At 37.4% G+C, this 14399-nt stretch overlaps 1 protein-coding gene across 7 annotated transcripts in view; it reads left to right on the forward strand.

Annotated features, from left to right (window-relative positions):
- The window catches only part of inpp4b (inositol polyphosphate-4-phosphatase type II B), a 175585-nt gene that overhangs the window by 60849 nt on the left and 100337 nt on the right, over nucleotides 1-14399 (forward strand). For all 7 annotated transcript variants that reach the window (XM_082164272.1, XM_082164274.1, XM_082164273.1 and 4 more), the window contains one exon: nucleotides 11266-11374. In XM_082164272.1, the coding sequence (XP_082020398.1) occupies nucleotides 11266-11374 (109 nt within the window). The remainder of the gene's footprint in view (nucleotides 1-11265; nucleotides 11375-14399) is intronic.

Below are 14399 nucleotides of genomic sequence, written 5' to 3' on the forward strand. Positions count from 1 at the left end.
ATAGGACAAACAGTTTCACACAGAGCGCTTTGCTGAAGAGCAAAAAGCTAACGTGTGTTTGTGCCGGCGTCCCTTTGTATCTTCCGGTTATGCCGTCATCTACTACGTCATGACGCAGCACCAATCAGGATTGGACAGATTTCATTCATGCTTCAGATGCGTTACGCTGAGGGCGTTCCCATAGTGTCGTCACGACGACGACGCAGTGCGAGTTCCCTCGAAGGGGAACTACAATTTACCTCAACAAGGCGGCATTATGAACAACACTCGTGTCATTCGTGGAAGTGGAAAAACAAGTTCTTTGTGACATGCAAGATTTATTGTATTAAAATTTAAATGCAAAGGAAAAGGCACGAGAGTCGGCTGTTTTTGTCAATTTTAAGTTTTAATTTAAAATGTTTGAGATTTTAATATAAGTACATGGTTAAATATTTGACCACTTGCTTGATCTACTTAATATATAAAGTAATGCATTGAATAATACGTTGTTTAAATTGTGTTTAAACGTGAATACTTCTATTAAAGAGTGTATATGTGTACAAAGAGAATCGCAATGCTGACAAAACTTTTTTTTAAATAAAAGTTGCTGCATAACTTCTGGATTTGAAATGTGTTTGTGATACAGCCGCGGATCAGTTACGCACTGCAAACGCAGCATGTGTGAAAGCACTATAGCACGTATGTGTGAAATGGGCGAGCGTCCTGGTTAGCACTTATTTTGTATACCAAAACAATGGCCGCGCCAATGCCTACAACAACCACTCCTGACGAGGAGTTCGAAATCTACAGTCCTGACAATTTGAAAAGCAACGTGTGGCTCTACTTTGGGTTACCAAAGAAACAGGGAAAAATCACGAGTAAGGACAAAGTCCATTTTTTTATAATAAAAAAAAAAAAACAGTCGTAACAGTGTGTTTTTCTTCTGAAAGCATCATTTCCTGCCTATTGACATTGACTGATACACTGCCCAATGGTGGACAGAACATATACAACTTAAGTTTGATACCACTATAGGTCTTACTGAAGGCATTTTAATGGTCAAAATATTATTAATAAATATTTGAATATATTTGAATATTAATAAACAAACGAACTTCGAATATGATTTTTGGGCAAAAGTCAAAGCCCTATTAGTTATAAATATTTTACAATTAGGATTTAATTTTATTTATTTATGTATCAAAGCTTATTCTCAATCTCATTACTGTAGTGCAGTGAATTAAAACATAAAACCAGTACATCATTACTTCAAATCATTAGTTTTATTTATTTAATTTATTAATTTATTAATTTTATTAAATTATTCAATCATGTATTTGTTTATTTACTTATTTAGTTATTAAATGTTCTTATTTATTTTATTTCTTATTTATTTATTTATTTTCCTCAGGTTTTTATTTTTTATTATGATGATGATAGTGGGTCTGTGGTAATGCAATCTATCATGTAAATAATATCTAAATGTAAAAATAGACTAAATATAGGCCTACTTGTTAAATATAATTTCTTATCAACTTTTGGGTTAACTTAACTTTACAGTTGTTTTAGGGTTAAATAACCTTTCCTCATACATTCTAGCATTTCACTTTATAATGTTGGTTTTAGATCATTGTTGTTTTGCCCATTTTTCTATACATTAAAGGTAGTGCATCAAATACTGTCATGAATAAATACTTTACAATTTAATTAAGATTCATATTTTTTTCTTCTTTTTTACCTCATTAATGTTTGTTTCTTATGACACTAGGTTTTGTGGAAACAATTCAACACATAATTTCTTATTCCTCCTTTTGATTTGACGGTTAAATATGACCCAGACGTGTCCTTGACAGGTTTCGTATTCGCCCTAATAATGATCACACATACACACACACACTGACCTATTTCTCAACTAGCCTTTTTAAAAGATCTCCATGTTTCTAGAATGAAACATGGAGCCTGTAACACACAGTTATAGCGCTGAGTCTTCATAACATGACCTCGTTTGAGGCTGAGATTTTAAAAGCCCTCGGAAATCAAGTGCCGAATGACCTTTCTCAGCGCTCAGCAGCATCCATCAGAATAATACTGAGCGGACAGAGAAACCTCTCGCCCGAGCGTGCAAATGCAGCATGATTTTACAATCAACTCAATTCATTTTATATGTTCCGCTTAGGGGTGTAACGATACCCTCATGTCACGATTTGATACATATCACGATACTGAACTCACGATGCCATGTTATTGCGATACTCTGCACTGTTGATTAAAATGCTAAATTTGATATTACATTGTGGGTGTAAATGATCTTGGACTTGGTGCTGGAAACCCAATGCACAGGACAATAGAGACACCAGAATAAAAATATTCATGATTCTGAAGCTGAAAATACAGAATTATTTTAGACGAATATGCTTGTACTCTGTCACTGACTAGATATATTTAAAATAATGTCGGTCACTTTTACTGGTAACATCAGACATTTGGCATTATCAGGACACACAAATATTCCCCCATTTCATTATTATACATTATATTCAACATTATATATAGTAGTTTAATGTAGTACTGACACCAAAACTGTGAAAACTTTTTTCTCACACAGAAATATTTATTTTGGGTGAATTATACACAATATGGTCACTATCCATGATACATATTGATGCATTTTAGAATTGCGATATATTGTGACACGATACATTGTTACACCCCTAGTACAAGCATCTGCTCAGTCGTACTCTACCGCTTTCTCAGTGTGTCGAGTCTCTGATTGAGACGGCCATCCGAAGGCAGTTACTGCTGAGTCATGGGGAAAACAGAGGGAAGAAAGAGCTCGTTCATTTGCACGGATCCAGAGCAGCTCTCGCTCATTCGCTCTCCAGAATTGTGCCAGCATTACTCATAGAGACAATCATAAAACTGGCCAGCTATTTATAGCGCCGTCCAGCTTTTTATGTAGGTCAAAAATCGGAGGATTTCTCCGCAGGTGGGCTGAGACTTGTGGGCCAGAACCAGACAGAGCTTCACAGCTACTAAAGGAGTCGACTAGCAATGTCCGATTCGGATGAATCGTTCTTTTGAGTCGGATCGTTTCAGTCATCTCAGAACTCAAGCAGTTTTTGAGTGAACTTGCGAGGGGGGGGGGGGGGGGAGTGAAAGCAACAGTGTCTTATATATGAGTCAAGAAAAAATACCAAGATTCAAGATTGTATGAGTTTTGTCAACATGTGTATGAAACAGAGCTGGTTTTAATAAACAGAATTTTATTTATGCTAAAACTTTTCCAGCCAAGGATGCAAATGAATGTCAGTGTTGATTTATGGACTGTAAATGTATATTAGAGATATTTAGGTTTTCTAAACAATTTTATTTTGAACCTGACTTGAGCAGCACATACATGTATTTTATATTTTATTTTACTATATTATTTTATTAATTTATAATTTAGTTTTGTATATTTTCATTTAGCTTTATATTTAATTATAATTTTTTATTAAGTTTTGTGTTTAATTAGATTTTTTTATTTGAGTTTTGTATTTTATTTTAGAAGTTTTAATTTAAAGTGCCCCTAAAAATGACCTTTCATGTAGTGTGTAACATAGCTTTAAAGGGTCATGAAACCCTAAACCAAATATTCTGAGATTTTAACAGAGGTATGTGTGTTGAACACCATTGAAGACAATGTTAGCATCTGTTAGATTTAATAGTTGGGGGAAAATGGTTAAATTTGAGTTTTTTCCCGCTATTTTCACCTTCCAGGTTTAAAATCTTCATCGTGTCCACGTCACAGAGCACTATAGTACTTTGATGACTCATCGGTGTCTCATTATTATTCATGTACTGAGTTTTCTTATCCAGTGAGAAGACACTTGCTCTTAATTATTCATGACACCACGTGGAACTTTCCAATGACAGACGCGTAGTAGATGAGAGAGCAATGATGGGACGCGCGTTTGTTTTCGTGGTGCAAAAGTTCCAGTGCATCTTTCCCCGCGATGCTGCCAGGGCTAGACTTCGGCTGCGGGCGGTTGGTTGGCCATCAACAATGGACACATCTAAACTATGTGTGTGTAGCAACCATTCAACGGGAGAATGGTGGACTTCGGCCTTGTACACCAATGCAGGTTTCGTCTTGCGAGTGATGCGGTCCTGAGGACTTTGTGTGTGTGTGTGTCTAAAATGTAACCCTGACCGTTTTACTTGCCTTTTGTTAAATAATCACTCGTTATTAAAATTTTGATATTTCGATAATACCTCAATTGTACAACTGTCCATCTTTATTATGTGGGTTTAGGGGGCGCGTAGATCTAGGCTGTGTACGGAACGGGGTTTTTTTAAGCGGAAAATTGATTATTTTCAAATATATATCAGTTACTTTTGAAAGGACAAAAATAAGGTGTACGTGTATTTCATTAGACTTTAACTTTGCCAGCTATAAAAAAAATCTAGCATTTCCTCACGTGTTACCACTGATTTTTAGTGACAGTCGATATGCTTGGGCCACTGGCGATGACACTCTCCCCTCTCCCCTGCCGTGCCATACCACACCCACCACGCCCATTTAAGTTGCATTTTTCAAAAGGATTGTGAGCTAGACTTGTGCTGAAAGAGGGGGGTTTCATGACCCTTTAAGTGAATGAAAACATCCTGCAAAGTTTTAAATCTGAAAACGCACCGTATATAAAGTTATTGTCTTTCAAAAGTCGACTTTTGTCGACTCTGAGTCAATGAAATTAATAGTTTTTTTTCAAACGAGTCATAAGCCGTTTCGTTGTGACATCAAGACGATACATTAGCATATTGCCCGCCCACTTATTGCGCGCAGACACAAGGGAAAACTTGAACCTCAAACCGGCAGCTGACTCCTGAGGATACTGGACAGCATCATGTCGAGAAGATGGCGCTCTATAATGTGAAGGTAAAGACATTGCCCTTTAAAAAGCTTTAAAAAGCAAAAGCCTTTTTTCACTGCCCAAGGACGAACATGTGAAGAATCAGTGGTTAAAATTCATTTTTACCACAATATCACAGCAGTATAATCCCAAACTTTTGATGTGTTCCCTTTATTTCACTGAAGACTGCTTGTCAAATCTCGGAGTTCATTGCAGGATTCACAAACCGCTTCCTCTTGAAAGATGGTGTTCAAAATACTTAGTTTTGAGTTTTTATATTGTGTAGGTCTCCTGCTAACTGGCTAACTCACGCTATCACTGTCTTACTGAAATACTTCTGCTAATCAGCTGTGGACCACTATTACCTATAACTGTGTCTATTAATGTAGATTGTCTGTCATTTTCACTACTTTGAGGAAAGGATTTGTTTTACCAACGTTTATGTTACATCAGTCATTCACGCTAGAGCTCGGCTAATTGATACTCGGCTAATTGATACATGCACTGTTTTTGATACAGTTTCCACGTGTTCACCGCAATAAATTAGAAAAATACTCGGTAAATAAATAAGTAAAAGTAAAATAATCGGTTTGTTGATGGACATGCACTTGTTAATGCTGATGGTGAGGAATTACAGTTGCAACATCTCATAATGTACCTCAAACTGAGTAGTGTATCACTGAGAAACGTCATGCTCGAGTCGTCCTTGCGATGGAGGTTCGGGTTGAATGACAGTTCTTCCAGTGTTTCATCATCGGACTCGAGCTCGGATCGATATGGTAAAATCAACGTCATTGTTCGTTACTGTCTTTAGTTTACGGTGTAGGAAGCCTCAGGACAGATGACGTTGTTATGGCAAATGGGTGTTTTTGTTTTCGACGTGCGCGCTGTACGCCGGTAAACCAGTCACAACAGTCTGAGCTGTCTGGCCAATCAGAGCAGAGTAGCTCATGGAAAGGGGGGATTTAGAGAGATTGATTCATCTCACGAGTTGTTTGAGAATCATTGAAAATGTTGTGATGATGTCAAATGTATTTTATGAGAAAATTAAACAGATGCATTTAAACCTGTTGTAGGAGACTCCAAAACAACATTAGGAAACTTTAAAATAGCATAATAGGGGCACTTTAATCATTTTTCTTTTTTAGCTTTTAATTTAATTACATTTTTACATTTTGTATTTAAATTTAATTTATTTTTATAATAATTTTATTTTTATTTTATTTTATTTTATTCTTTTCTTTGACGGCAGTCAGGGAAAAAATAAACTGTTGGTCTCAGTGACCTTAAGCAAAGGCAGCAGATTGCAAATGGCATTCTTAATTCAAGAAACTGAATGGCAATGCTAAAGGAGATGGTTGACACAGACCAAGAGTGTCGACTGCTGAAGAAGTAAGCTTTCAAGCATTTCATTCAAGTATTTCTTTTCAATGTCACTCTTCATTTAGCTCTTCACAATTCTTGAATAATATCATGTACAAATTCAGCCTTCTCCAGTCCTTTTGTGAGTGGCAGCACTATCAGATCCTCTCTGTGTGAAAAGCACTCTGTGTACTTGAGATGCCCTCTAGCTCAAAATAAAGACATGTTGTATGTATTTTTGTGAGAGAAATATTCATTCTACCTCCTCTTAATTGACTGTGCTGTTAGTCGCAGTGGGAAATAGTGTCACAGTTTAAAGGCATCATAAATCATCAAGCCTTCTGATGCTGCATGTGAAAAGATTTATGATCCTCACCACTGCTGCTTTCCTTTGCCCTTTTTTACACCATGCAGGACTTCGGTACACTACATGTATATAACTAACTTAAAAGATGCTCAAGCCTCCATTATTAAATTGAAAATGTCACATTAAAGCATGCAATGACTTGGGCTGTTTCTGTGAAGTTAAAAGTAGCAAGGAAGCAGCACAATCTTGTGATGTTGATTTTATACAGTCCAATGAACAATACTTTAATATTCAGTTACTTACATTTTAGACAGGCTACAATATTTGTTTGTTTTTTTACATAATTTCTTTGAACAAAAATAATTTCAATATTTTCACATCAGAACTGTTGCAACATCAATCAACACACTGGTGGCATTTAGTTTCTAAATGAATCAGCGTTTTGAGCAAAACAACTGAATGAATGATTCAGTGACTCATAAAGACACTGTGTCCCAATTCGCCTACTTGTACCACGCCATAAATTACGTACTCTTTTTGTGCCGAAAAAGTACATGCTTTTTAGGGCTGGGTATTGGCACAAATTTCACGATTCGATTTCGATTCACAAGCTTGCAATTCGATTTGATTCCGATTCAATTCAATTCAATATTGATTATTTTGGATATCAGGTACAATACATGGCAAATTTTCTCAGGGAAAACAAATCTCTTAACTAATGCTGTAAACTATGGGAGTCAGTGGTAGCCTATAGGCTTCATTAGCCTACTGTAATATTGAAGGTAAAAATGAACTGATTTTTATACAAACACTTAAATTATGTGTATATGAAATTACTATATATGAAATATAAACATTTAAATGGTGGCTGTCATAGAAACCTGCCAGATTTATTCAAACATGCATTAAAAATTGAAGAACATTAAAAATGATAATTAATATGTAATATGGTGCATATATTTAGCAAAATACTCTTCTCTAGAGTTCATTTTTCTAGCTGACTAACGAGTTTATGGTCACTGGATATGGTTTTTCTGAGGTAAATGTGACGTTACATGACATTGTTTACAAGCTGATTTAATGACGTCTTTCCACGGTTGAAACACTGATTAAGCGATTCCATGTCACATGATACGGATTTCGACACACTTTCAGATGCTCATTCATGTTTATTTCGTGCTGTAACTGGTATTATTAAGGCGGAAGAGAATATCATGTGCGCGCCGCTGCTTCTCTTGAGCTGAGCCAGAGCGATCTCACCGATCTCAAAACGGTATTTATGTTTTTGAATTTCGTAAGAAAATTTACGTAATTTGAAATCTGATACTTTATTTCATATCAATAGTAACAAAGCACAAAGATTATTGCAATTTATTGTTATTGCTACAATGTTATTCATTCATCAACTGAAAACAGGATGACTAATCGATTCTTGGGATTTAAGAATCGATATCGGTTCGTAAAAATGAGAATCGATTAAAATCGAGAAATCTATATTTTTTACCCAGCCCTAATACTTTTGGATGTGTAGCAGAAGAGTAGACAAGCTTTGGGAGAAACTATCACGTCTTAAAATTGCATGTTAACGCACATCTGTCACCGTAAATTGCCCTGTCAATCATCTAGTCTCAGTTAACATCCTCCACATTTAATTTCACTTAATTTCCTGCCGTATTGGAGAGAAAAGAAGCACGTTGATCTTCCTGTTGTGAGTCTTTCATGCTGAAAACTCTCCTCATATTAATGCATAATGAGGCATGTAAAAGTTAATGACCAAACTGATCTTTATAAAAGTTCACATTGTTGTTGCAGGTGAAATATAACACGGATAACATTAAATAAAAAATGTTTTATATCAGGATAAATATTGTGTATACGTCACTCAAACACTTTTATCTAAAGCTTTCTACTTAACCGTCGGTTACGCACATCTGCCATGTTTGTAGTTTTTTAACACTTTTTGTGTTTGTAGTTCTGAACCAAATCCAGCTCCAAAGCGCAATGGTTTGTGGGGAATATTAGCCATTAAAGTTTGTGTCCCTGTCCCAAATGGCACCCTAAACATTGTCTGTCTTCCTACAAGTCCACACTTTCGTGTCGAACGCCGCTTAGTATGGACATTGGGACGCAGTGACTCGCTTTTTTCGTTCTTCAGTGAATCTGTATTTGATAATGAATAGGTTGAATTAATGATTCAATTGTGAAGACGTCATTTGTCATTTGTCGCCACCTACTGGTGTAACTGCAATGACTTGCAGAAATATGAAGAAAAAAAACATCCACTATATGTGTGTAGGATTCAAAAACAAGTTTTTCTATTCCGATGTAAAAAAAAAGTGTAATTTATTCCAGTGATCAAAGCTGAATTGTCAGCATCATTACTCCAAAAATCATTCTAATATGATGATTTGCTGCTCAAGAAACATTTCTGATTATTATCAGTGTTTAAAATGGTTGTGCTGCTTCATATTTCTGTGGAAACCGTGATACAATTTTTGCAGGATTTTTTTGATAAATTGAAAGTTCAAAAGAGCAACTTTTTTTCTAAATAGAAATCTTTTGTAACATTTTAAATGTCTTTACTGTCATTTTTAATCATCCTTCAGTGTATATATAATCTGAAATATATTGCTCATTTTAATTTCACATTGGGTGGCAAGTACAAACATCTTTTAAACTTGTGGCATGTGTTAAGTGCATAAACTTCTAAAATATGTTCTTGCATGACAGCGTACGTAGTGACGCTGACTTTGAGATGGAAATACAAGCTAGTAAAAAATAGTACCTCGATGTTATAACTTGCACTGCCTCTGAAACGACTTTCCTTTTCAACTAACCTCATGAATGCCTCCAACTTTATTAACCCCTCAAACCATCAAGCTCCATTTTTGCTTTATAATGACTACTTGTCGCTCTCCAATTAATCCCCAATGGATAAAAAGTCCCTGCATTTCTTTCAATCTTTAAATATCCAGAAATGTGTCGCATTACAGAAGTAAAATGTGTTGCTAACGGCACCTCATTCAGATCTATTAGCATACACCGCTAGCTCTTCTCATAACAGCGCTCTCTGATTTACTGTTGTCATAAAGAGACCCAGGGCCAATTAGATTTGTCTAGGTCATGTTCATGGATGGGTAATTTGCCAATGCAACTCTAAAGGCTGACTGGATGTCTTTCTCTCTCCTCCATGACTCAGTCGAGCTTCAAAGTTAATTTGAGGTCAATCATAACCTCAGATATCAGACTCGATCCAAGTCTGCTGGCACGCGAACAGCCACAGCTGGGGTTTGATCTGCTCGTGCCAAACCTGCGTCCGGTTACTACTGAGAAACCGAGTAATCTTCCTTAATCAATGCTAATGTCTTCAGGATATTAACTACGGGCTTAGGGACCTTAGTGAGGCTGCAGTGACCCTACTTGAGTCGTTTACATGACATTTTTTAATCTGATTAGTCTAGAAATCATACACCCAACGTTTTGCTAACGTTCCCATTAAGTTATGAAAATTTTATTTCCGAATGCTCTCTGAACGTTCAAAAAGTCCAGTTTTTTAAATGTTTTAAAAACGATGCGAATATGCGAATTCTGTTTTATCATTTTGCAAACATTATGGGAAAGTTAGTTTTGAATATTCTTAAAGGGTTAAAAATTCTGTCAGTAATTACTCACCCTCATGTTGTTCCAACCCCGCAGCGCTTCTGGATTGTACGTCAGAACGTAGGCTCACTATTGGCCGACGCTGGTCATGTGTGTGATGCGTGTGTCGACAACCCAGAAGCGCTGCGCTGTTATACTACGTGAACTCACGTCAGAGGCCCATACAGAAGAAAATGAATAGTTGAATAAAGTCGTTATTTTTGTTTGTTTTTTGCGTACAAAAAGTATTCTCGTCACTTGATGAACTTATGGTTGAGCCACTGTAGTCACTTGGACTATTTTAAACATTGTCTTTACTAACTTTCTGGGCCGACAAGGTTCAATAACATAGAAGCCTGTGAAGGAGTGAGCCAGCTCTCAGATTTAATCAAAAATATCTTAATTTGTGTTCCGAAGATGAACGAAGTCTTACGGGGTTGGGACAACATGAGGGTGAGGAATTACTGACAGAATTTTCATTTTTGAGTGATCTAACCCTTTAAGCATGTAGTAGTGTTTAATAAATGATTCCATGAAGGACGTAATATACAAGACTAGATAATTACTCGGAATTAACGAACTTTTTGCTCTAAAATGTTTTATTTTAAAGATGATTGATGTCATTGTCTATGTGGTGTTTTTAATTTGCTTTAAAAGACAAACCATGTGTAAATTCATAAGTCGACACCTGTCTCCTTAAAACTGCAGCGAACCAAAGACAGTCTCAAAAACACGGTTTGAAATCGCTGGTATTTCTGACATCACAAACATGTAACCAATCCCGTCAATGTGGGGGCAGGGCAGCACTCGTGAGTGGAGGAAGAGACTCATTTGCATATTCATGAATCCACGTATACTAAATGAAGCAAGGCTGTAGTTGCATTCAAACTATTTTAAGGCATGAAGAAGATTATTTTCACTGGACAAAACATTTAAATGTGTAAAGATGAGTTTTAAGGAATAAAAGTATTGACTACAGGCTTTAACATGAAAACATTTGGACGCTGTGATTCATATTCATATTAGCTTGAAGCCCTTGACACACATGTAACTGAGACTCATTTCTCTTGTGTTGCTGTGTTTCAGGACAGCAGATGATTCAGCGACAGTGGGCACAGTGGTGCTGAGCCGGCTGAAGATGGGTGAGATCGAGGATGGTGAGGTGGACCACATCACCGCCGACATGCACCAGAAGGTAAGCGGAGTTGGGCAGTAAATGTCTTACGGCCCTTTCACACCTGAAAGTCCGCACCAAGGTCCGAACCAGAGTTCATGTTTTGATACATTGTATACATTTGGTTAGTTTTGGTTTGGTTTCACATTGCAATTATGCGAGCGCACTAAAGAACTTTTCATGACGTACTTGAGTCCTGTCGTCATCATCTATATGGGTTGCATCTTAACATTGATTGGTTTGTAAACGGACGTGCGTCTGACGTCAGCGTGTTGTCAATTCGGCAGGTAACTTTGACAAGAATGAATGAAGAGACACATATCGTTGCCACTATACTGTTATTATTACGGCATTACGACCTGCAGCACCAACTATACTCGAGGCTAGTTCAAATTCGCCAAATGAACGTCCTCATTGTGCAAACATTTCGAATCAGCTGGAAGAAACGCAGGACTGACAGATCTGCACATAAATATTCTTCTTCAGTTGTTTAGACTACGCGGGAACCACCGGAACTTCCGAAAGTCCGAACCACACAGAAAATGCTTTCACACTAGAAACGAACCAAACCTTTGCTCAGTTTGATCCGGACCGAGACTACCTCTTTTCGTCGGACCAAATTTCGTCTGTTTGGTCCGGACCGTGGTCTGGGGAGGTTTCACACCTGTAATTTTGATTCGGACCAAACTGAAAAGTCCGAAAGTCCGGACCAAACAAGGTAGGTGTGAAAGGGCCCTTAAACTAGCTACTAACTCAACAACAGTATAGTTCAACTGCTTTCAAAACACAGTTTAGCTTTTAAAGAGTACATAAGCCTTATGTACACAGATATGCCATTTTTATTGTGGTCACACCATTCACAGATCAAATAATGATTACTGATTTAATTTAGTCGGGTTTTGAAGTGAAATATTTAGTTAAATGCAATGCTTCAATGTTGTTTGTAACTACGTTAACAATGTTTACTACATGCTAACTACGTTTTCAAGAGATTTGCTTGACTGCAGTTGAACTACAGTATATTAAAAGTGGCTTATGTCGTGGGAAGTTGTCTTTTTTGTGTATGTGCATGCAGTTTGTAAGGGGTGGTAATAGAAAATCACCTCTCAGGACATGTCTCCAGTCAAAGAGGGAAAGCAGAGTGAATATTGAGTGTGGCATCCCTGAAATTCAATTGCACAGTTGACTGAAGAAGTAAAGCATCCATTTGGAGAGTGTTTACAGTTCATTTATGAGGGTTTATATATATATATATATATATATATATATATAAATAGTAGCCTATACTATTGAACCTATTGGCGATGTCACTTCCTGTAGGATGATGTTGTCAGTTTTGCTTAATTGTGCTGTTCTGATCAAAGAAAACAATATGATTCACATCCTCTAAACTTGTTAGTTGAATATTTTATTCAGTATATTTAGACATATGTGATGGGCATGTGGAAATGAGCCATATGTGTGTCTTCAGCTTCTGCTGCCCTGTGTGTCGTGGAGAATTGAGCATTACTACGCTGACAGGCAGTATGACACCTTTCATGTCCCTTAAACTCGATAACTTACACTGACACGACCATCAGCAAAACCCTTTAACCTTCATTAATCAGCATGAAAGAGACAGACAGAATATACTGTAGGGAAGAAAAGGAGAAGGGTGTGAGAATTATGGAGATGGATGTTGGACATGAGAAAGGAAATGGAGGATATTTAGACTGTGCAGCATTAAAGGGGTGGTATAATGCCCTTTTCACAAGATGTAAAATAAATCTCTGATATCCCCAGAGTGTGTATGTGAAGTTTTAGCTCAAAATGCCCCACAAATATTTTTATTAGTGATGCTCCGATTGATCGGCCGCCGATCATGATCGGCCGATATTGGCAAAAAATTGCTTGTTCGGCAACCCCCAAAAGCGCCGATCAAAAAAGCCGATCACGTGACGTAAATAACTCGCGCAACTTTTCCGCATGCGCGGCAACACAACAGCAGAGCAGAGCTTGCTTAACAGTGGCAAAATGAGTTCTCCTATGACGGCAATTCAATGGCAATTATAAACGAGCGCACAACTGATGCTGGCGCGCGCGGTAAATGACATTCGCGAGAGGATAACAGATCTACGCGCGAGGAAACGGGAACTCGCGAGCTCATTCAAACCCTGCGCGGGCGCATGACATCTCTGCCCTCGCGCGCGCGCATGATCATTCCCCACACTCTCGCGCTTGATCTCCTCTCGCCTGCTGATTTTGCTCGCTCGAACACTTTTATTTTTGGCAGTCGAGGGGCGGGACTTACTGTTTTAATAACCTCAAATGTCATTGTCATTATTTTATTTTTTGGATCTGATGTAGTTAGTTCCTCAACTACATCCATTGTAGTCTGCCTGACCCCTCTTTGTTTTGAAAAATTATACTGTGCCTTATTTGGAAAAGGTGGCCTACAGTAGCCTTATGTTATCTTGTTTTCTAACTACAATTAAATAAATATTGGTGGTTCTTCAAGATTTTCTTGATTCTATCATATTTCCATTCTGTGATCGGCAGTGATCGGCAATCGGCAGATCATGATTTTGGTGATCGGTAATCGGTGATCGGCCCCAAAAATGCTGATCGGAGCATCACTAATTTTTATATAACATTTTAAAATTGTCAAGGGTGAAAGGGTGAGCAAAAACGCACCGTTTTTGTGTCTGTCCCTTTAAATTCAAATGAGCTGCTGCTCCCGGCACAGAGGGCGTAGCTTCAAGTGTGTTATCAGCTCCTATTACCTCACACACACACTGAAAATGTCCAAAACTTTTAGCCTTTTATGTTCAAACCGGAGTCAGAAAGATGGAGAGACTCAAGAAGAAGTGACAAAATGTAGACAACATTTCTGAATGTAGTTGAATTTATGTAGCTTATGTGTCATTATCTTCTAGTCATTGATTAGCATATTCTGTTATGATAATCTATAAATCGTGTTCTGGGGGAGGGATCTATGTAAATATAAGGGTTTGTGATGTCACTAACCGGGAGGAATGTCGTGTAGTCCCTACCAGCCGTTTGCTGT

The sequence above is a fragment of the Leuciscus leuciscus genome (genome assembly GCF_965113295.1).
Source record: "Leuciscus leuciscus genome assembly, chromosome: 3".
In the NCBI taxonomy this organism is placed as follows: domain Eukaryota; kingdom Metazoa; phylum Chordata; class Actinopteri; order Cypriniformes; family Leuciscidae; genus Leuciscus; species Leuciscus leuciscus.